Source organism: Cyanistes caeruleus, chromosome 33, assembly GCF_971803275.1.
Source record: "Cyanistes caeruleus chromosome 33, bCyaCae1.hap1.1, whole genome shotgun sequence".
Taxonomy (NCBI): domain Eukaryota; kingdom Metazoa; phylum Chordata; class Aves; order Passeriformes; family Paridae; genus Cyanistes; species Cyanistes caeruleus.
In genome coordinates, this window is record NC_141734.1 from 1,866,404 (window position 1) to 1,889,868 (window position 23,465).

Sequence of the window (23,465 nt, forward strand, 5' to 3'; positions counted from 1 at the left end):
CGGTTTCATCTTTAAATTTCGGTGTTTTAAAAGTTTCCTTTGAGCTTGAATTTGGGGGTTTTGGGGAGGATTCGAGGTGGATTTGGCACTCGAGGAGTTAAAGCAGCTCAAATGGGGCAGGAATTTTCCAGAAAAAAAGGTGAAAAAAATGAGGATTCTCCCCCAAATTCCAGGTTTGCATCACTGCTGCTCCCATCCTTAAATTTCAGTGTTTTAAAAGTCTCCTCTGAGCCTGAATTTGGGGGTTTTGGGGAGGATTCGGGGAGTTTTGGGGTGGATTTAGGACTCACAAGGTTAAAGCGGCTCAAACGGGGCAGGAATTTTCCAGAATAAAAAGTGGGAAATGGGGGATTGTCCCCCGAATTCCAGGTTTGTTTCGCTGCCGCATCCATCTGAATTTCACCCCAAAATCCAGGCGTTCACCAAGTCCCTTTTGGGCTTAAATTCGGCTTTTTTTTGGTGGTGGGGGGAGAACCTGGCAAAGGCAGAACAGCTCCAAAGGAGCTCTCGGGGCTCCATCCAGCGATTCAACCCGATTAAACTGGCTCCAGCCGGGGTGGGAATTCCCAGGAGGGGGAGGAATTTCACCGAAAAACGCTGGAATTTTGTGAATCCCCTCAGGGATCAGGCCGGGATTCCCGCCAGGAGCCGCTTCCAGGCCGCTCCGGTGCCTTCCCCGCGGGCTCCGGGGCATCCCCTGAGTCCTGCCCCGGCTGCTGGGGGGTCCCTGCTCCATCCCCGACTCACCCGCGGCGGTTCCTTGGCCTCCTGCCCGGCCCGAGCCATTCCCGAGCCATTCCCGACCTTTCCAGGCCATTCCCGGCCATTCCCGGCCCGTTCCTCCCCCGCCATTTTGAGGCAAGCCCCTCTCCCCCTCAGAGACCCCCTTTATATACCCACGGCGCGGTCCCGCCCTCCAATCGCTGCTATTGGCCGGTTTTTCCCGCCCGAACCCCACCGCTCTCTCTGATTGGTTGAATCAGCCGTCACTCCTCGTTGCGGCGCGCTGATTGGCCAGCGCCGCGCTGAGGGGAGATTTCCCGCCTGGCGGCCTCATGGCCGCCGCCGGCATTTTGAGGGTTCGGATTCCTCTTCTTCCTCTTCTTCCTCTTCTTCCTCTTCTTCCTCTTCTTCCTCTTCTTCCTCTTCTTCCTCTTCTTCCTCTTCTTCTTCACCTTCCTCGTTTTTCATTTCTTTGGGCCTTCAACGCCTTTTGTGCTTCTCTCGTGCCCCGCTCGGAGCTGCCCAGAGGAGGAGGAGGAGGAGGAGGAAGAGGAGGAGGAGGAGGAGGAAGGGATGGGGATGAAGATGAGGAGGAGGAGGATGAGGAGGAGAAGAGGAGGGTGGGGATGAAGAGGAGGATGAAGAAGAGGAGGAGGAAGAAGAGGAGGAAGGGATGGGGATGAAGATGAGGAGGAGACGAGGATGGGGATGAGGAAGAGGAGGATGAAGATGAAGAGGAGGAGGAAGAGATGGGGATGAAGAAGAGAAGGATGAGGATGAAGATGGGGATGAAGATGAGGAGGAGAGCGGGATGGGGATGAAGAAGAGGAGGAGGAGGAGGAGAGGAAGGTGAAGATGAAGAGGAGGAGGAGGAGGAGAAAAGCTGACTGAGGATGAAGATGGAGAATGGGAGGAGGATGAAGATGAGGAGGAGGAGGAGATAAAGATGAGGAGCAGAAGAGCAGGATGAAGATGATGATGAGGAGGAAGATGAGGAGGAAGATGAGGAGGAGGAGAAGGAGGAAAAGATGAGGAGGAGGAGGAGGAGAAGAGCAGGATGAAGATGATGATGAGGAAGAGGAGGAGGAGAGCAGGATGAGGATGAAGATGATGATGAAGAGGGTGAGGAGAAGATGAGGATGAAGATGAGGAGGAGGAGGAGAAGGAGATGACGAGGAAGACGAGGAGGAGAAGAGCAGGATGATGATGAAGATGATGATGAAGAGGAAGAGAAGAAGATGAGGAGGAAGAAGAGGGGGAGGAGGAGAAGGAGGAGGAGAGCAGGATGAGGATGAAGAAGATGATGATAATGAAGAGGAAGAGGAGGAAGAGGAGAAGATGAAGATGATGAGGAAGACGAGGAGGAGAAGAGCAAGATAAAGATGAGGAGGAGGAGGAGGAAGAGGGGGAGAAGGAGGAGAAGGAGAAGATGAAGATGATGAGAAGGAGGAGAAGAGCAGGATGATGATGAGGATGATGAAGATGATGATGAAGATGATGAGAAGGAGGAGATGAAGATGATGATGAAGAGGAAGAGGAGGGGAAGATGAAGATGATGATGATGCAGAGGAAGAGGAGAAGGAGGAGATGAAGATGATGATGAGGATGATGAAGATGATGATGAAGAGGAAGAGGAGAAGATGAAGATGAGGGGGAGAAGGAGGAGGAGGAGAAGAGCAGGATGAAGATGATGAAGATGATGATGAAGAGGAAGAGGAGGAGAAGGAGGAGATGAAGATGATGAGGATGATGAAGATGATGAGAAGGAGGAGATGAAGATGATGATGAGGATGATGAAGATGATGAGGAAGAGGAGGAGAAGGAGGAGATGAAGATGATGATGATGAAGATGATGAGAAGGAGGAGAAGGAGGAGAAGAGCAGGATGATGATGAGGATGATGAAGATGATGATGAAGAGGAGGAGAAGGAGGAGATGAAGATGATGAGGATGATGAAGATGATGATGAAGAGGAAGAGGAGGGGCCGCGGCCGCCGGCAGGGGCGGAACTTCCCGGGTCAGCGGCGGCGGCTCCATCCGGCCCGGGCGGAGCCTCCGGGAGCGGAACCGGGGCAGCCCCGGGGCCCCCGAGCGGCTCCGGAACCGGGGGGACCCCGGGGGGCCCGAACCGGGACCGGAACCGGGAGAGGAACCGGGACCGGGAACCGAACCGGGAATAGAACCGGGGCAGCCCCGGGGCCTCCGAGCGGCTCCGGAACCGGGGGGACCCCGGGGGGCCCGAACCGGGAACCGAACCGGGAGAGGAACCAGGAACGGGACCCGCGGAGGAACCGGAACCGGGAGAGGAACCGGAACCGGGAGAAGAACCGGGACCGGGAGAGGAACCGAACCGGGAACGGAACCAGGGGAGGAACCGGGACCGGGAGAGGAATCGGGACCAGGAACGGAACCAGGGGAGGAACCGGGAGCGGAGCCGGTACCGGCACCATGCAGGAGAGCTACGAGTCCCTGATGCTGCTGGGTGAGCCCCAAAATCGGCCCAAAATGAGCCCAAAATTGATCCTAAATCGGCCCCAAATGAGCCCAAAAATTGATCCCAAATCTGCACGAAATGAGCTCAAAATCGGCCCCAAATCTGCCCCAAATCAGCCCAAAAATTGATCCCAAACTAGCCCAAAATGAGTCCAAAATTGATCCTAAATCAGCCCCAAATCGGCCCCAAATGAACCCAAAAATTGATCCCAAACCAGCCCAAAATGAGTCCAAAATTGATCCTAAATCAGCTCAAAATCGACCCCAAATGAGCCCCAAATCACCCTCAAAATCAGCCAAAAAGCCACAAAATCGGCCCCAAAAATCAGCTCAAAATCGGCTCAAAATCAGCCCAAAAATTGATCTGAAATCAGCCCAAAATCGACCCCAAATCAACCCAAAAATCGATCTGAAATCTGCATTAAATGAACTCAAAATCAGCCCCAAATTAGCACCAAATCAGTCCCCAAAATCAGCTCCAATCACCATCAAAATCAGTCAAAAAGCCCCAAAATCAGCCCCAAAATCAGCTCCAAATCGGCCCCAAAATCAGCCCAAAATCAGCTCCAAATCGGCCCCAAATCCCTCCTTCCCTCCCCAAAATCAGCCCCAAAAATAAAATTTGGGTCAAATCCGGCACCGCCGCGTTGAGATTTTAAATGGAATTTGAGTGGAAGTTGAGTTTTAATGAACCTGGTTTTGTCTGTTTTATTTTATTTTATTTTATTTTATTTTATTTTATTTTATTTTATTTTATTTTATTTTATTTTATTTTATTTTATTTTATTTTATTCTTATATTTATTTTCTTACGTCGTTTTCTATTTATTTTATTTTTCTATTTTATTTGAATTTATTTCCTTGTTTTTAACTTATTTTCTATTTAATTTCTTGTTTTATTTTTAATTCTTTTTCTATTTATCTTGTTTTCTTTATATTTATTATGTTTTGATATTTTAATTTAATTTCTCATTTCTATTTGGTGTTTTTACTCTATTTTACGTTTCGTTTATTATTTTATTTTACATTATTTCCTTTAAATTTGTTTTCTCTTTTTCTCTTTTTCTTTTTCTTTTTCTTTTTTCTTTTCTTTTTCTTTTTCTTTTTCTTTCCCTTCTCCTTTTTACTTTTATTCTTATTTATTTTCTTATTAATTTTCTTATTCCTATTTTTATTTTCATTTCTGTTTTCATTTTTACTTTTATTCTTATTTTTATTTATTTTTTCTTATATTGATTTTGTTTTTCATCTTATTCTTATTTTTATTCTTATTCTTATTCTTCTTATTTTCTTTCTTATTTTTATTTTTTTATTTTTATTCTTATTTTTATTTTTATTTTTCCAACTTTGATTTTCAATTTTTATTTTTGTTTTTATTCTTATTTTTGTTTTTATTCATATTTTTATTCTTATTCTTATTTTTATTCTTATTCTTATTTTTATTTTTATTCTTATTTTTATTTTTATTTTCTATTTTTATTTTTATTTTTATTTTCAATTTTATTATTTTGATTTTGATTTTGATTTTTATTTTGATTTTTATTTTGATTTCCCTTTCCCGCCTCCAGATTTCCCCATTCCCAAGCCCAACATCGTTTCCCGCCTGGAGCCCGAGGAGGATTTGGGGGTCCCGGACCCCAACGACTCCAAGGAGTGGGAAATCCTCCGGGTGGCCCCGGCAGGTGAGCCCCACCCTCCCCTTTATCCCTTTTTCCCCTTTTCCCCCTTTTTCCCATTTTTCCATTTTTTTCCCACATTTTTCTCATTTTTCCACATTTTCTCACATTTTTTCCCCAATTTTTTACCATTTTTACACATTTTTTACACATTTTTCCCCATTTTCCCCCCATTTTTTCCCATTTTCCTGCAATTTCCCTCATTTTTTTCCATTTTTCCCAATTTCCCCCATTTTCCCCCATTTTTCCCCATTTTTCCCCATTTTCTCCCATTTTTTCCCCATTTTCTCCTATTTCCCCCATTTTTTCCCCATTTTTCCCAATTTCCTCCCGTTTCTCCCCATTTCCCTCCCATTTTTCTCCATTTTTTCCCATTTTCCTGCAATTTCCCTCATTTTTTTCTCATTTTTCCCAATTTCCTCCCATTTCCCCCCATTTTTCCCCCATTTCCCCCCATTTCTCCCCATTTTCCAACATTTTTCCACATTTTTTCTCTCCGTTTTTTACCATTTTTTCTTCCATTTTTCTCCCTAATTTTACCCATTTTTCCCCCAATTATTTTTCCCCCATTTTTTCCCATTTTCCCCCCATTTTTTCCCATTTTTCCCCATTTTTCCCCCATTTCCCCCATTTCTCCCCGTTTTTTCCCATTTTCCCCATTTTTTTCCCAATTTCCTCCCATTTCTCCCCATTTTTTCTCTTTTTTTTCCCATTTTACCCAATTTCCCCGATTTCCCCCCATTTTTTCCCTCCCATTTCCCCATTTTTCCCAATTTCCCCTCGTTTTCCCCCATTTTTCCCCACTTTTCCCAATTTCCCCGTTTTTCTCCCCGTTTCCCAGACTCCCCCGCCCCGAGCGGCCCCGACGAGGAAGAGGAAGAGGAAGAGGAAGCCCCACCCCCCCTCCAGCTCCGCCCCCTTTTCCTCCCCTCCCCCTCCCCCCCTCTCCCCTCCCCCTCCCCCCCTCCGCGCCGCGGTGGGCGCGGCCGCGGAGGGCGTGGCCGCGGAGGGCGTGGCCCGAGCGGGCGTGTCCCGGGTGGGCGTGTCCCGGGTGGGCGTGGCTCGGCGGATAAACCATTCCGGTGCCCGGATTGCGGCAAGAGCTTCACGCGCAGCTCCAACCGCAACGCTCACCTGCGGCTGCACGCCTGGCCCCGCCCACGCGACCTCCCCCTCGGACACGCCCACCCGGGACACGCCCACGCCTGCGGACACGCCCACTCGGGCCACGCCCCCTCCTGCGGTCGCTCCCGGGGGTCCGGCCCGGTCAAGCGGCCGCGCTCCGGACGGCGCCGCTGCTGCGGGGGGGCGGAGGTGGGCGGGGCTTACCTGGGCGGGGCTCAGGTGGGCGGGGCTTGCCTGGGGAATTCAGATCCTCCCGCTCACCTGGGCGGGGCTCAAATGGGCGGGGCTCACCTGGATAATTCAGACCCGCCCTCTCCCCTGGGCGTGTCCCAGGTGGGTGTGGCCCCGGTGGGCGTGGCCTCGGTGGGCGTGTCCCCCCTCACCTGCTCCGAGTGCGGCCGCACCTTCAGCTACGGCTCCGCCTTCCTCAAGCACCGCCACGCCCACCTGGAGGAGGGGGAGGGGCATTCGGGGAGGGGGAGGGGCGGGAGGAAGGCCCCGCCCTGCCGGGGACGAGGCCGCGCCCCTCGCCCCGCCCACACCTGGCGGCGCGGGGGGGCGGGGCCTGGGCGGGGCCACGCCCCCGGGGCTCACCTGAGGGGCCACGCCCGGCCCCACGCCTGCGGCGAGTGCGGGCAGAGGTTCGGGGGAAGCTCCGCCCTCGTCCGGCACCAGCGGCTGCACCTGGGCTAGGACCGGAACCGGAACTGGACCGGAACCGGAACTGGACCGGGACCGGAAATGGACCGGGACCGGAAATGAACCTGAACTGGACCTGGACCGGAACTGGAACTGGACCGGAACCGGAAATGGACCGGGACAAGAAATGGACCGGAAATGGACCGGGACCGGAACTGGACCGGAACCGGAAATGGACCGGGACCGGAAATGGACCGGGACCGGAAATGGACCGGGACTGGATCAGAACCGGAACTGGATCGGAACTGGAACTGGAACTGGATCGGAACCAGGACTGGAACTGGGTCTGAACCGGAACCGGAACTGGATCGGAACCGGAACTGGATCGGAACCCGAACCGGAACTGGAACAGAACTGGGACTGGAACCAGACACGGAACTGGAACAGAACCAGAACTGAACGGGAACCGGAACCGGAACTGAACCAGAACCGGAATTGCTGAACCAGGACCGGAACCAGCGCCTGGACCTGGGGTAGGAGGACTGGAACCGGGAACTGGAACCGGAACCATGAGATGGAACCGGGACCTTTCCAGAACCAGAACCAGAACTGAACTGGAACCGGAACCGGGAACCAGAATGGAACTGGAACGGAACCGGAACCAGAACTGAACTGGAACCGGAACCATGAAATGGAACCAGGACCGAACCGGAACCGGAACCAGAATGGAACCGGAACCAGAACTGAACTGGGACTGAACCGGAACCACGAGATGGAACCGGGACCTTTCCAGAACCGGAACCGGAACCGGAACTAAACTGGAACTGAACCAGGAACCAGATCTGAACCGGAACTGAACCAGAACCACGAGATGGAACCGGGACCTTTCCAGAACCGGAACCGGAACTGAACCGGAACCGGAACCGGAACTCGAGGGGACATTCCCGGGGTGGGGGAGGGGCTTTGGGGGATTTCGGGGTTCTTTTAACGGGGAGGGGGGAGGGGTGACCCCGAAATGTCCCTGGGGGCGGAGCCGGTGCTGGCCCCGCCCCTCCCCCACTGAAGGATTGTCCGCGTCCCCTCCCCCACCCCCAAAAAAACCTTAAAAACAACAAAAAATCCCCAAAATTTTGGGGTTCGGGGAGGGCTCAAATCCCATTTTTGGGGGGGTGGGGGAGGGGATTTTGAATCGTGGGGGGAGAGGGGGGTGACCCCAAAGGGGGGGGGATGGGCTGAATTTGGGGGGGGTCTCGCACACCAAACCCGCCCCTCCCCCTTTTTTCCCTTTTTCCCTCCTTTTTTTCCCATTTTGTTTTTTCCTTTTTTCCACCTTTTTTTTTTCTTTTCTTTTCCCATTTTTTCTCTTTTTTTCCATTTATTTTTTTCTTTATTTTTCCCCTTTTTCTCCCCTTTTATCACCTTTTTTTCCCCCCTTTTTTTCTTTGTTTCTTTTTCCTTTTTTTCCCCTTTTTTCCCCATTTTTTCCCCTTTTTTCCCCTTGTTTTTTTCCCTTTTTTCCCCCCCTTTTTTTTCCTTTTCCCCCCTTTTTTCCTTTGTTTCATTTTCCTTTTTTCCCCCATTTTTTTCTCCTTTTTTCCCCTTTTTTCCCCCTTGTTTTTTTTTCCTTTTTTTCCTTTTTCCCCCTTTTTTTCCCTTGTTTCTTTTTCCTTTTTTTCCCATTTTTTTTTCCTTTCTTCCCCTTTTTTTCCCCAGTTTTTTCCTTTTTTTCTCCCCTTTTTTCCCCTTTTTTTCCTTAGTTTTTTTTCCCTTTTTTCCCATTTTTTTCCCCTTTTTTTCCCCCTTTTTTTCCCTTGTTTTTTTTCCTTTTTCCCCCCCTTTTCCCCCCTTTTTTCCCCTTTTATTTCCTTTGTTTCTTTCCCCTTTTTTCCCATTTTTTTCCCTTTTTCCCCCCATTTTTCCCTTGGTTTTTTTTTCCTTTTCTCCCCCTTTTTTCCCCTTTTCCCCCCCCCCCATTTCCCTCCCCCTCCCCCACCCTCGGTGGGATTGAACTTCCGGGTTCACCTCCCCCTCCCCCCGCCCCCTCCCCCGCCCCGCCCCCTCCCCCGCCCCTCCCCCTCCTCCTCCTCCTCCATTGTCCGGGGCGGCCTCGCCGCCATCGCCGCAGCTCCGGGGAGACCCCGGGGGGGTCCCGACCCTCCCCCCATCGCCCCCTCCCCCCTCCCCTCCCCCCCCTTCATTTCGGGGTGGGGTCGCTCCTTTTCCCCATTTTTAAAAATTTTTTTAAATTTTTTTTTTTTTTTGAGGTTTTTTCGCCGCTTTTTTGCGGGGGGGGAGGGGAAATTTTTATTCATTTTTTATTCAGTTTTTAATTTTTTCGGGTTTTTTTTTTTTTTCCTCGGCGATTTTTTTGTGGGGGGGGAGGGGGGAAATTTTGGTTTTTTTTTTAAATTAATATTCTGCCATTTTTAAATTGATTATTCGTTATTTTTTAATTAATTTCTTGTTATTTTCTATTTTATTTCTTGTTATTTTTCAGTTTTTTTGAGGGGTTTTCTCGGCACTTTTTTTGGGGGTGGGGGGAAGATTTGGGGTTTTTTTTAAATTAATATTCTGTCATTTTTTAATTAATTTTTTGTTATTTTTTAATTAATTTTTTGCTATTTTGTATTTTATCTTTTGTTATTTTTTTAATTTTTTTTGAGGGGTTTTCTCAGCGCTTTTTTGGGGGGGGAATTTTTGGGGTTTTCTAAATTTTCTATTTTTTCAATCATTTTTTGTTATTTTTTAAATTTATTTTTTGTTATTTTCTTGGTTCTTTTTTTGTTACTTTTTAGAATTTAATTTTTTGTTATTTTTTTTAATCTTTTGGGGGGATTTTCGGCGTTTTTTGAGGGGGAGGGGGGAAATTTTTCAGGGTTTTTTTTAAATTAATTTTTTGTAATTTTTTAAATTAATTTTTTTGTTATTTTTTAAATTTATTTTTTGTTGTTTTTTTAAACTTTTGGGGGGGATTTCGCCGTTTTTCGAGGAAAGTGGGGGAATTCTTTGTCATTCTTGTTTTAATTCATTTTTTGTTATTTTTTAACCCATTTTTTGTTATTTTTTAAACTAATTTTTTTGTTACTTTTTGATCCACATTCTGTTACTTTTTAATTAACTTTTTCTTCCTTCTAAATTCATTTTCTCTTATTTTTTCTTATTTTCGTTATTTTTTTTTAACTCAATTTCTCTTATTTTTGGATCAATTTTCAGTTATTTTTTTCATTATTTTTTTTTCTTTTATTTTAAATTAATTTCTCTAATTTTTTAAAATTAATTTTCCCTATTTTTGAACTTAATTTTTTATTCTTCTTTTTTAATTTAATTTTTTATTCTTTTTTTTTTTTTTAATTTTTTTTTCCCGTGGGTTTCTCCCCCCTTTTTTTTTTTTTGGGTGGGGGGAGGGGCCGATGCCGCCCAAACGCTTCCGGGGTGGGGGAGGGGAGGGGGGGAGGGGCGGGGGTCCCCCGGGGGGGGGGAGGAAGAGGAAGGAGACCCCGGGGAGACCCCGCAGGGCGGGGGGAGGGGCCCCGGAGCCCCCCAATATTTGCGTGGAGTGCGGGAAAAGCTTCGAGCGCGGCTCCGCCCTGGCCGAGCATCGCCGCGGCCACTCCGGCCACTCCGGCCACTCCCCCGGCCACTCCGGCCACTCCCCCGGTCACTCCGGTCACTCCGGCCACTCCCTCGGTCACTCCGGCCACTCCCCCGGTCACTCTGACCCCTCCCCCCATCACTCCGACCCCTCCCCCGGTCACTCCGACCCCTCCCCCGGTCACTCCGACCCCTCCCCTGGTCACTCCTGTGGTCACTCCTGTGGTCACTCCGGCCACGCCGGTGACCGTGGTCAGCGAGAGGTTGGTGGTCAGCGGAATGTCGGTGGTGGTCAGCGGAACCTCGCCAGTGGTCATCGAGGTGTTGGTGGTCATCAGGATGTCGCCAGTGGTCAGCAGGATCTTGCCAGTGGTCATTGGGATGTCGCCGGTGGTCATCGAGGTCTTGGTGGTCAGCGGAACCTCATCAGTGGTCATCGAGGTGTCGGTGGTCATCAGGATGTCCCCAGTGGTCAGCGGGACGTGGCCGGTGGTCATCGAGGTGCTGGCGGTCGTCGAGGTGTCCCCGGTGGTCATCGAGATGTTCCCAGTGGTCATCGAGGTGGTTCTGATGGTCATCGAGATCTCACCAGTGGTCATCAGGATGTCCCCAGCGGTCATCGAGATGTTCCCAGTGGTCACCAAGATGTTTCCGGTGGTCATCGGATTGGCGCTGCTCGTCGAGGTGTCCCCAGTGGTCATCAGGATGTCCAGAGTGGTCATCGAGGTGTCTCCAGTGGTCATCAGGATGTCCACAGTGGTCACCAAGACCTCAACAGTGGTCACCAGGATGTCCCCAGTGGTCATCGAGATGTTTCCAGTGGTCATCAAGGTGTCCCCAGTGGTCACCAGGCCACCCCCAGTGACCACCACGACCTCACCGCTGACCCCTCCGCTGACCCGCACCCCACCCCTCCCCCTCCCTCCTGCCTGGACTGTGGCAAGCCCCTCCCCCACCCTCCCCTCCCCCACCAATGCCTGGACTGCGGCAAAACCTTCACCAAAACCCCCAAAAAACCCCCGAAAAAACCCCAAAAAACCCCAAAAAAACCCCAAAAATCCCCAAAAAAACCCCCCTCCCTGCCCAACACCTGCGGTCAGTGCTGGCAGAGCTTCGGCCAGAGCTCGGACCTGGTCAAGCACCTGCGCATCCACACGGGCGAGAAGCCCTACGCCTGCGGCCACTGCGGCAAGCGCTTCAACGTCAGCTCCAACCTGATCCGGCACCGCCGCATCCACACCGGCGAGCGGCCCTACGGCTGCGGCGACTGCGGCAAGAGCTTCACCGACAAGTCCACGCTGAGCCAGCACCGGCGCATCCACAGCGGCGAGAAGCCCTACGGCTGCGGCGTCTGCGGCAAGAGCTTCAGCCGCAGCTCGCACCACAAGCGGCACCAGCGCACCCACGGCGCCGGCGGCGCCGCCGCGCTGCCGCTCTGGGCCTGCTGAGGGGGGATTTGGGATGGGTTTTGTGTCAAAAAAAGCCAAAAAAATGGAGTTTTTTGGTGAAAAAATGCCGATTTTGGAACGGTTTTGTTGTGGTTCTTGGGTTGGGTCGTCGCGTCTTGGGTTGGGTTGGGTTGGGTTGGGTTTTATGGGATTTTTTGGGATTTTATGGGATTTTTTGGGGATTTTTTTGGGATTTTTTCAGGATTATTTTGGAGATTTTTTTGGAGGTTTTTTGGGGATTTTTTTGCAAATTTTTGCGATTTTTTGGGGATTTTTTTGTGATTTTTTATGATTTTTTGCCATTTTTTTACGATTTTTTTTGCGATTTTTTGGTGATTTTTTTGCCATTTTTTGGCGATTTTTTCCAGTTTTTTGCCATTTTTTTCCAATTTTTTGGAGATCTTTTCCCATTTTTTTTGCAAATTTTTCACGATCTTTAGCGATTTTTTAGTGATTTTTTCGTGATTTTTTCACCATTTTTTCCCCATTTTCCCACGAATTTTCCCCCATTTTTCCCGTTCTTTCCCCGGTTCCGTCCCGGTTCCGTTTTCCCGGCGCCGTTCCCGCTCTGGGCCTGCTGAGGGGGGATTTGGGTGGGAGATTTGTCAAAAAAAAGCCAAAAAAATGGAGTTTTTTGGTGAAAAAATGCCTATTTTGGAACGGTTTTGTTGTGGTTCTTGGGTTGGGTCGTCGCGTCTTGGGTTGGGTTGGGTTGGGTTGGGTTGAGTTGGGTTTTATGGGATTTTTTGGGATTTTATGGGATTTTTTTGGGATTTTTTTGGGATTTCTTGGGATTTTTTCATGATTATTTTGGAGATTTTTTTGGAGGTTTTTTCGGGATTTTTTTGCAATTTTTTTGCAATTTTTTTGCAATTTTTTTGCAATTTTTTTGCAATTTTTTTGCCATTTTTTTGTGATTTTTTGCCATTTTTGTACGATTTTTTGCTGATTTTTTAGTGATATCTTAGTGATTTTTTGCCATTTTTTCCCAATTTTTTTTGGATCTTTTGCCATTTTTTTTCCGAATTTTTCACAATTTTTAGCGATTTTTTAGCAATTTTTTAGCGATTTTTTCGGTTCTGCTTGGGTTTTTTGGGTTTTTTTGGGATTTTTCGGGCATTTTTTTGGGATTTTATGTGGATTTTTGGGGATTTTTTCGGGATTATTTTGGAGATTTTTTTGAGTTTTTTTATAATTTTTTTGCAATTTTTTTCGAGTTTTTTTGGGATTTCTTTAAATTTTTTGGTGATTTTTTTTGCCTTTTTTTGTGCCTTTTTTTGTGCCTTTTTTTGCCGTTCTTTTACCATTTATTTCCAATTTTTTGTGGGATCTTTTCCCATTTTTTTGCCATTTTTTTTCTGATTTTTTTTGCAATTTTTCAGAGATTTTCTGGGATTTTTTGTTGATTTTTTTCGGGTTTTTTTGCCATTTTTTTGTGATTCTTTTGGAGAATTTTTTAGGATTTTTTTCAATTTTTTCAGGATTTTTTTGGAAATTTTTTTTGCGATTTTTTTGGGGGATTTTTTGCGAATTTTTTGCGATTTTTTTCCATATTTTTTTGTCATTTTTTTCCCCACTTTTTGCTGATTTTTTGGGGGATTTTTCCGAGTTTTTTCGGGATTTTTTTTTGTGGTTTTTTTTTGCGAAATTTTTTTTGCAGTTTTTTGAAAATTTTTTTTTCGGTTTTTTCGCTTTTTTTGGAGATTTTTTTGGGATTTTTTTGGAGTTTTTTTGGGGCAGTTTTGGGTTTTTTTGATCCCAAACCCCGACCGCCCCAAGCCCCTCCCCCACCCCAAGCCCCTCCCCCTTTTGATGACGTCACCCCCATATTGATGACGTCACTCCACACCGATTTTCCTCTGGGTGGGGGGAGGGGTTTTATTAAAAGCGGGGGAGGGGCCCCGGGGGAAATTTGGCAAAATCCGCGCCCCTCCCCCACCCCTCCCCTCCCCCACCCCCCAATAAATACCCGGGCTCCAGGAGGGGGGCGGGGCTTGGCTGCAGCAGCCAATCAGCATCGGCCACGCCCCCCCGGCCGTGGGGCACAGCCTGGTCCCGCTATGGGGCACAAAGGGGGCGGCTGTGGGGCGCTCCCGGCCCCACTTGGGGGTCACGGCCGGCCCCACTTGGGGGTCAGAGCCGGCCCCACTTGGGGGTCAATCCCAGCCCCACTCCTGCCTCAGTTTCTCCCCACTTGGGGGTCGGTCCCTGCCCCACTTGGGGGTTACTTTGTTCCCACTTATGGGTCAGTCCAGACCCCACTTATGGGTCAGTCCAAGCCCCACTTGGGGGTCAGTTCGGGCCCCACTTGGGGGTCACTTTGTTCCCACTTATGGGTCAGTTCCTGCCCCACTCGTGCCTCAGTTTCTCCCCACTTGGGGGTCAGTCCCTGCCCCACTGCCGGCTCCGCCGTGGGGCTGCAGGGCCGGGGGTCACTGCAGGATCCCCCTGTGGGGCACCGTGGAGATCTGTGGGTCACTCTGGGGCAGCGCCGGACGCTGGGGGTCACTCGTGGGGCTCCGTGGGTCACTTGTGGGGCTCTGTGGGTCACTCCAGGTGGCCGTGGGGCTCCATGGGTCACTCTGGTTGGCTGTAGGGTGCTGTGGGTCACTCTGTGGGTCACTCGTGGGGCTCTGTTGGTCCCTCTGGGTGGCCGTGGGGCTCCGTGGGTCACTTGTGGGGCGCTGTGGGTCACTCCATGGGTCACTTGGGCTCTGTGGGTCACTCGTGGGGCTCCATGGGTCACTTGTGGGGCTCTGTGGGTCACTCCATGGGTCACTTGGGTTCTGTGGGTCACTCCGTGGGTCACTTGTGGGTCGCTGTGGGTCACTTGTGGGGCGCTGTGGGTCACTTGTGGGGCGCTGTGGGTCACTTGTGGGGCGCAGCTCGGCCGACAGCGCGTCGAAGGCGTCCAGCATGGCGGCGCGGACGCGCTCGGTCAGCGCGGGGACGTCGGCCGGGCCCAGGCCGCGAGTGGCCAACGGCGGCAGCACCTGGATCACGCACTGCCCTGGGGGGCGCGGGTCGGGGGCTGCCCCATAGATCCCTGCCCCATAGCGGCCTGCCCCATAGCGGCCTGCCCCATAGAGCCCTGCCCCATAGAGCCCTGTCCCATAGATCCCTGCCCCATAGCGCCCTAACCCATAGAGCCCTGCCCCATAGCGGCCTGCCCCATAGAGCCCTGCCCCATAGAGCTCTGCCCCATAGATCCCTGCCCCATAGAGCCCTGCCCCATAGATCCCTGCCCCATAGAGCTCTGCCCCATAGAGCCCTGCCCCATAGCGGCCTGCCCCATAGATCCCCATAGCACCCTGCCCCATAGAGCTCACCCCACATAGAACACCCAGCCCCACAAGTCGCCCTGTGCCCCATGTCAAACCCCCCTGAGCCCCACACGTCCCCCCCAGCCCCACAAGTTCCCCCCAGCCCCACAAGTGCCCCCAGCCCCACACGTCCCCCCCAGCCCCACAAGTGCCCCCCAGCCCCACAAGTGCCCCCCAGCCCCACAAGTTCCCCCCAGCCCCACAAGTTCCCCCCCTCACCGGCCGTGAACCTGCGCTCCCGTTTGCTGTAGAAGTGTTGGTAGGACGAGATCACGATGGGGACCACGGGCACCTGTGGGGCAGGACGGGCTCAGGGAGGCTCCTGCTGCCCCACGGCTGCCCCACGGCTGCCCCACGGCCGCCCCACGGCCGCCCCACATACCTGGGCCTGCACGGCCAGGTGGAAGGCGCCGCGCTTGAAGGGCAGCATGGAGCCGCTGTGGTTCCGCGTGCCCTCGGGGAACACCCACACCCGAACCTGTGGGGCACAGAGAGGTGTGGGGCTGCCCCATAGCATCAACACCCACACCTGTGGGGCACAGAGAGGTGTGGGGCTGCCCCATAGCATCAACACCCACACCTGTGGGGCACAGAGAGGTGTGGGGCTGCCCCATAGCATCAACACCCACACCTGTGGGGCACAGAGAGGTGTGGGGCTGCCCCATAGCATCAACACCCACACCTGTGGGGCACAGAGAGGTGTGGGGCTGCCCCATAGCGCCCCTGGGGCTGCCCCACAGCGGTGGCAGTGAGGGTGGAACGTTGCCTGACATTTGGCGGACGCATAGCGCCCCAAAACCACCCCATAGAACCCCGTAACTGCCCTATAGCACCCCATAACCGCCCCATAGCACCCCATAACCGCCCCATAGCGCCCCATAACTGCCCTATAGCACCCCATAAGCCATCCCCACTCACGTCCTGGCTGAGCATGGTGTGGGCGACCTCGGCCATGACGCTGCCAGCCCCGTAGTGCCCCACAGCACCCCAAAACCGCCCCATAACTGCCCCATAGCGCCCCATAACTGCCCCATAGCGCCCCATAACTGCCCCATAGCACCCCAAAACCGCCCCACAACTGCCCCATAAGCCATCCTCACGTCCTGGCTGAGCATGGTGTGGGCCATGATGCTGCCAGCCCCATAACCGCCCCATAGCACCCCATAACTGCCCTATAGCACCCCATAACCGCCCCATAGCGCCCCAAAACCGCCCCACAACTGCCCCATAAGCCATCCCCACTCACGTCCTGGCTGAGCATGGTGTGGGCCATGATGCTGCCAGCCCCATAACTGCCCCATAGCACCCCATAACTGCCCCATAGCACCCCATAACCGCCCCACAACTGCCCCATAAGCCAGCCCCACTCACGTCCTGGCTGAGCATGGTGTGGGCGGCCTCGGCCATGACGCTGATGGCGTCGTGCGTGCGCTTGCGGTCGATGAAGATGATGCCCCCGAGCCAGCAGACGACGCCCACGGCGCCCATGTAGAGCAGCTCCCGCTTGGCGATGGGGACGCAGCGGTCGGGGAGCACCTCCATCATCCCTGTGGGGCACGTGTGGGGCACGTGTGGGGCACGTGTGGGGCTGAGGGGAGTTTGGGGATCTGTGGGGCTGAGGGGGGTTTGGGGTTCTGTGGGGCTGAGGGGGGTTTGGGGTTCTGTGGGGCTGAGGGGGGTTTGGGGTTCTGTGGGGCTGAGGGGAGTTTGGGGATCTGTGGGGCTGAGGGGAGTTTGGGGATCTGTGGGGCAGCCGTTGGTTGGGGATCTATGGGGTCAGGCACCTGTGAGATCGAGGATCTATGGGGCAGGAATGTGTGGGGCGGGGATCTACGGGGCAGGGATATACAAGGGAGAGATGGGGGGAACACGGATCTATGGGGCTGGGATCTATGGGGATCTATGGGGCAGCAATCTGTGGGCCAGGGATCTATGGGGCTGGGATCTATAGGGATCTATGGGGCTGGGATCTATGGGGCAGGGATCTATGGGGCAGAGATCTATGGGGATCTGTGGGTCCAAGCTCTATGGGGCAGGGATGTGTGGGGCAGGGATCTATGGGGCAGGGATGTGTGGGGCAGCCCCATACCCAGCAGGTCCAGCGAGCTCTGGTGGTTGCTCAGCACCACGTAGGGCTGGCTCAGTCTGTGAGCCGAGAGCTCTGTGGGGATCTATGGGGCAGGGATGTGTGGGGCAGGGATCTATGGGGCAGGGATCTATAGGGATCTATGGGGCTGGGATTTATGGGGCAGGGATCTATGGGGCAGAGATCTATGGGGATCTGTGGGTCCAAGCTCTATGGGGCAGGGATGTGTGGGGCAGGGATCTATGGGGCAGGGATGTGTGGGGCAGCCCCGTACCCAGCAGGTCCAGCGAGCTCTGGTGGTTGCTCACCACCACGTAGGGCTGGCTCAGTCTGTGAGCTCAGAGCTCTGTGGGGATCTATGGGGCAGGGATGTGTGGGGCAGGGATGTGTGGGGCAGGGATGTGTGGGGCAGGGATCTATGGGGCAGGGATCTATGGGGCAGGGATGTGTGGGGCAGGGATCTATGGGGCAGGGATCTATGGGGCAGGGATGTGTGGGGCAGCCCCGTACCCAGCAGGTCCAGCGAGCTCTGGTGGTTGCTCACCACCACGTAGGGCTGGCTCAGTCTGTGAGCCCAGAGCTCTGTGGGGATCTATGGGGCAGGGATGTGTGGGGCAGGGATGTGTGGGGCAGGGATCTATGGGGCAGCCCCGTACCCAGCAGGTCCAGCGAGCTCTGGTGGTTGCTCACCACCACGTAGGGCTGCCGTGGGGGGAAGTTGTGCGCCCCCCTGACCTCCATGCGGATCCCGTAGAGCCGCTTGACGTGCTGCATCAGCCCCCGGATGATCCTGTGGGGCACACTTGGGGGGCTCAGCCCCATAGCGGGACCCACAGCGCCCCACGGATAGACACGAGTGCTCTGGGGTTGGGGAATTGAGCTAAAACTGTCCTGAATTGTCCCAAAACTGTCCCGAATTGTCCCAAAACTGCCCTAAATCATCCTGAAACTGACTCAAATTGTCCCAAAACTGCCCCAAATCGTCCCAAAACTGCCTCAAAACTGCCCTAAATAACTCAAAACTGCCCTAAATAACCCAAAACTGTCTCAAATCCCCCCAAAACTGCCCCAAATCGTCCCAAAACTGCCCTAAATCATCCCAAAACTGCCTCAAATCGTCCCAAAACTGCCCCAAATTGTCCCAAAACTGCTCCAAATAACCCAAAACTGCCTCAAATCGTCCCAAAACTGCCTCAAATAACCCAAAACTGCCTCAAAACTGCCCCAAATCCTCCCAAAACTTCCTCAAATCGCCCCAAAACTGCCCTAAATAAACCAAAACTGCCCCAAATCCCCCCAGAACTGCCCCAAATCCCCCCATAACTGACACATAATGACCCCAAATGACCCAAAACCCCCGGAATTCTCCCCAAAACGGGTTCTCACTTCATGTTCTCGACGTCCCGGCCCCGCAGGGCGCAGAGGGGGATGGCCAGGAACCCCAAAACCCCCAAAATCCCCCCAAAATCCCCCCATAACTGACCCATAACTGACCCATAACTGACCCATAGTGACACATAATGACACATAATGACCCCAAATGACCCAAAACGCCCGGAATTCTCCCCAAAACGGGTTCTCACTTCATGTTCTCGACGTCCCGGCCCCTCAGGGCACAGAGGGGGATGGCCAGGAACCCCAAAACCCCCAAAATCCCCCCAAAACCACCCCAAATCCCCCCATAACTGACCCATAACTGACCCATAACTGACCCATATCTCACCCATAGTGACACATAATGAGCCATAATGACCCCAAATGACCCAAAATCCCCGGAATTCTCCCCAAAACCCCCTCTCACTTCATGTTCTCGACGTCCCGGCCCCGCAGGGCGCAGAGGGGGATGGCCAGGAACCCCAAAACCCCCAAAATCCCCCCAAAACCACCCCAAATCCCCCCATAACTGACCCATAACTGACCCATAACTGACCCATATCTCACCCATAGTGACACATAATGAGCCATAATGACCCAAAATGACCCAAAATGCCCGGAATTCTCCCCAAAACCCCCTCTCACTTCATGTTCTCGACGTCCCGGCCCCGCAGGGCGCAGAGGGGGATGGCCAGGAACCCCAAAACCCCCAAAATCCCCCCAAAATCACCCCATAACTGACCCATATCTCACCCATAGTGACACATAATGAGCCATAATGACCCCAAAATGACCCAAAACCCCCGGAATTCTCCCCAGAACGGGTTCTCACTTCATGTTCTCGACGTCCCGGCCCCACAGGGCGCAGAGGGGGATGGCCAGGAACCCCAAAACCCCCAAAATCCCCCCAAAACCACCCCAAATCCCTCCATAACTGACCCATAACTGACCCATAACTGACCCATATCTCACCCATAGTGACACATAATGACCCCAAATGACCCAAAACGCCCGGAATTCTCCCCAGAACGGGTTCTCACTTCATGTTCTCGACGTCCCGGCCCCGCAGGGCGCAGAGGGGGATGGCCAGCAGGGCCAGCAGCAGGATCCAGCCGTTGTAGAAGCCCATCTTGCAGAAGAAGCGGAAGGAGCCGCAGCGCTCGTAGAGCAGCGGCAGCAGCAGCAGCGCCAGCGCCAGCGCCGCCGTCCCCACCGTCACCTCCATCGCGCCTGCAAACGCAGAGGGAAACTTCTGCAAGGGGCTCGGGGAGAAATCATAAAAAAATCCCAGGGGAAAACCTCAAATCTGCCACAAAACTGCACTTAAAGAGTCCAAAATGTGCTTTTTCGGGGAAAAAACGCGGTAAAAAAACCCAAATCTGCCCCAAAATTGCACTTAGGGACCATAAATTGTCCATTTTGGGAAGAAATCCCCCAAAAAAACCCAGTGGAGAATCCCAAATCTGCCCCAAAATTGGATTTTGAGACCCTAAATTGTCCCTTTTGTGGAGAAAAACCCCCCAAAAAATCATTAAAAGCACAAAATCTGCCCCAAAATTGCACTTAGGGACCATAAATTGACCATTTTGGGAAGAAATCCCAAAAAAATCCCCATAAAAAACCCCAAATCTGCCCCAAATTTCATCTCCATCGTGTCTGGAGAGGGGAGAGAAAGTTCTGGAAGGGGCTCGGGGAGAAATCATAAAAAAATCCCGGGGGAAAACCTCAAATATGCCACAAAACTGCACTTAAAGAGTCCAAAATGTGCTTTTTCGGGGAAAAAACGCGGTAAAAAAACCCAAATCTGGCCCAAAACTGCACTTAAAAGCTCAAAATTATTATTTTTCTGGGAAAAAGCTTGGTAAAAAAACCCAAATCTGGTCCAAAATTGCACTTAGGGACCATAAATGGACCATTTTGGGAAGAAATCCCAAAAAAATCCCCATAAAAAACCCCAAATCTGCCCCAAATTTCATCTCCATCGCGCCTGCAAACGCAGAGGGAAACTTCTGGAAGGGGCTCGGGGAGAAATCACACAAAAATCCCGGGGGAAAACCTCAAATCTGCCACAAAACTGCACTTAAAGAGTCAAAAATGTGCTTTTTCGGGGAAAAAACGCGGTAAAAAAACCCAAATCTGGTCCAAAATTGCACTTAGGGACCATAAATGGACCATTTTGGGAAGAAATCCCAAAAAAATCCCAGTGGAAAATCCCAAATCTGCCCCAAAATTGGATTTTGAGACCCTAAATTGTCCCTTTTGTGGAGAAAAACCCCCCAAAAAATCATTAAAAGCACAAAATCTGCCCCAAAATTGCACTTAGGGACCATAAATTGACCATTTTGGGAAGAAATCCCAAAAAAATCCCCATAAAAAACCCCAAATCTGCCCCAAATTTCATCTCCATCGTGTCTGGAGAGGGGAGAGAAGGTTCTGGAAGGGGCTCGGGGAGAAATCATAAAAAAATCCCGGGGGAAAACCTCAAATCTGCCCCAAAACTGCACTTAAAGAGTCCAAAATGTGCTTTTTCTGGGAAAAAACGCGGTAAAAAAACCCAAATCTGGCCCAAAATTGCACTTAGGGACCATAAATTGACCATTTTGGGAAGAAATCCCAAAAAACCCCAGTGGAAAATCCCAAATCTGCCCCAAAATTGGATTTTGAGACCCTAAATTGTCCATTTTGGAGAAAAAGTCTAAAAAATCTCCATGGAAAACCCCAAATCTGTCCCAAAATTGCACCTTGGGACCCTAAATTGACCATTTTGGGAAGAAATCCCAAAAAACCCCAGTGGAAAATCCCAAATCTGCCCCAAAATTGCACCTTGGGACCCTGAATTGTCCATTTTGTGGAGAAAAACGAAAAAAAAAATCATTAAAAGCACAAAATCTGCCCCAAAATTGCATTTTTGAGACACTAAATTGTCCTTTTAGGGGAAAAAGTGAAAAAAATCTCCATGGAAAAACCCAAATCTGCCCCAAAATTGCACCTTGGGACCCTAAATTGTCCATTTGGTGGAGAAAAACCCCAAAAAATTCATTAAAAATCTGAAATTTGCCCCAAAATTGAACTTTAAAGTCTCCAAATTGTTTCCTCTGTGGAGTTTGGGGTGAGGAATCCTAAAAAACCTGAAATTCACCCCAAAATTACCCTTGGGGACCCCCAAAATCCCCTCAGGACCCCCCAAAATCCCTCATTATACATCAAAATCCCTCATTTTACCCCAAAATCTCCCATTTTCACCCCAAAATTCCTCATTTTTACACCAAAATCTCTCATTTTCACCCCAAAATTCCCTCATTTCACCCCCAAATCCCTCATTTTCACCCCAAAATTCCTCATTTTCACACCAAAATCACACATTTTTTCCCCAAAATCCCCTCAGGACCACCCAAATTTCTTCATTTTCACACCAAAATTCCTCATTTTACCCCAAAATTCCTCATTTTTACACCAAAATCTCTCATTTTTACCTCAAATCCCCTCAGGACCCCCTAAATTCCCTCATTTTTATACCAAAAGTCTTCATTTTCACCCCAAAATCCCCTCAGAACTCAAAAAAATCCCCTCAGGACCCCCTAAATTCCCTCGTTTTCACCCCTAATTTCCTCATTTTCACCACAAAATCTCTCATTTTTACACCAAAATCCCTCATTTTCACCCCAAATTTCCGCATTTTCACCCCAAGTTCCCTCGTTTTTATACCAAAATCTCTCATTTTTACACCAAAATCCCCTCAAGACCCCCTAAATCCCCTCAATTTCCCCTCAAACCCCCCAAAATCTCCTCAATTTCATCCCGAACCCCCAAAATCTCCTCAATTTCATCCCGAACCCCCAAAATCTCCTCATTTTCCCCTCAAAATCTCCTCAATTTCCCCAAAATCTCCTCATTTTCCCCCCGATCTCCCTCAGGGCCCCTCCCTCCCCTCAGGGCTCGGCCGGGCCCGGGCGGGGCCGGGCGGGGCGGCCCCGTGGGCGGCCCCAGCGCATCCCCGGAGCCTCCAGCGGCCTCATCCCCTCCCCGCGGCCCCCGGGACCCCTCGGGACCCCCTGGGGACCCCCAAAATCCGCTCGGGACCCCCAAAATCCCCTCAGGCCCCGCCGGTACCGGGAGGGGCGGCGGCTGCGGCGGCGGCGCGGGCCCGTCCCGGCGCCGGAAGCGACGTCACTGATTGACAACCGCCTCGTCCAATCAGCGCCGCGCGCGGCGCGTCCCTCCCCCTCCTCGGGGCCGTGCGTGGTTGCCGGGGTAACGAGGAAAGGGCGGGAAAATAAACCGCCAAACCAGCGCGTCGCCACGGCAACGCGCCGGGGTGTCGTCCCACCCCGCGCTGCTGATTGGACAAGCGTTATGCCCATCAACGCGGAGCGACCAATCAAAAGCTAGCCGGTGGAAGCGGAGCCCCGACAGCCAATCGCGTTTCGCAGCGGGCGGATCCTCGCTGATGTGAGCCAATAGCAGCGCCGCACTTTGATTGACAGGGGCGGGGGGAGATGGTGTGAGGGGAAGGAGAAGATGGCGGCGGCGGGCGGCGCTGAGGGGAGGAGCGGCGGCGATGGCGGCGGCGGCTGCGGCCGTCCCGCCTCCCGTGATCGGCCGCTGCGGACACCTGTGCAGGCGAGGGGCGGGATTTGGGGGGTTTTTGGGGGTCTCGGAGGGATTTTGGGGGGGTCTCGGGGGGATTTTGGGGGGTCTCGGGGGGATTTTGAGGGGGTGTCCAAGGGAGGTTCTGAGGGGCGGGGGGAGATTTGGGGCTTTGAGGAGGCCCCGGAAGGGTCTGGGGGTGATTTTGAGGGGTCTCTGAGGGATTTGGGGGTGGTTTGGGAGAGTCTGGGGGAGTTTTGGGGTTTGGGAAGGTCTGAGGGAGTTTTGGGGGGTTCTCTGAGGGATTTGGGGGGTTTTGGGAGGGTCTGGGGGTGTTTTTGGGGGGTCTGAAGGGGTTTGAGGGAGTTTTTGGGGTTTTTTTGGGTGTTTTCGGGGGGATCT

The 23,465-nt window shown here is 51.9% G+C and overlaps 3 protein-coding genes across 6 annotated transcripts; 2 read left to right on the forward strand and 1 right to left on the reverse strand.

Moving 5' to 3' along the window:
- The first annotated feature begins 87 nt into the window (after positions 1-87).
- On the forward strand, positions 88-7,771 carry LOC147647833 (uncharacterized). The gene is made up of 3 exons (XM_086870783.1): positions 88-3,204; positions 4,783-4,896; positions 5,732-7,771. Exons 1-3 carry the CDS (start codon positions 2,658-2,660, stop codon positions 6,706-6,708), a joined length of 1,638 nt encoding a protein of 545 aa, XP_086726909.1. The 5' UTR covers positions 88-2,657; the 3' UTR covers positions 6,709-7,771.
- A 1,076-nt stretch (positions 7,772-8,847) lies between these two features.
- On the forward strand, positions 8,848-11,772 carry LOC147647834 (uncharacterized). Its single transcript, XM_086870784.1, has one exon. It carries the CDS (start codon positions 10,065-10,067, stop codon positions 11,691-11,693), a length of 1,629 nt encoding a protein of 542 aa, XP_086726910.1. The 5' UTR covers positions 8,848-10,064; the 3' UTR covers positions 11,694-11,772.
- A 1,773-nt stretch (positions 11,773-13,545) lies between these two features.
- On the reverse strand, positions 13,546-22,668 carry AGPAT1 (1-acylglycerol-3-phosphate O-acyltransferase 1). Of its 4 annotated transcripts, none has more exons than XM_086870795.1 (7): positions 22,587-22,668; positions 19,517-19,706; positions 17,759-17,892; positions 16,388-16,563; positions 15,399-15,494; positions 15,236-15,308; positions 13,546-14,698 (listed from the first exon to the last, which is right to left on the reverse strand). In XM_086870795.1, the coding sequence occupies exons 2-7, from the start codon at positions 19,699-19,701 to the stop codon at positions 14,562-14,564; spliced, it is 801 nt and encodes a 266-aa protein (XP_086726921.1). In that variant the 5' UTR covers positions 19,702-19,706; positions 22,587-22,668; the 3' UTR covers positions 13,546-14,561. The 4 variants fall into 4 exon arrangements, with proteins under 4 accessions (XP_086726921.1, XP_086726918.1, XP_086726920.1 ...); XM_086870792.1 differs by having other exon boundaries at positions 13,546-14,703; XM_086870794.1 differs by having other exon boundaries at positions 13,546-14,799; positions 14,919-15,308.
- Positions 22,669-23,465: the final 797 nt, after the last annotated feature.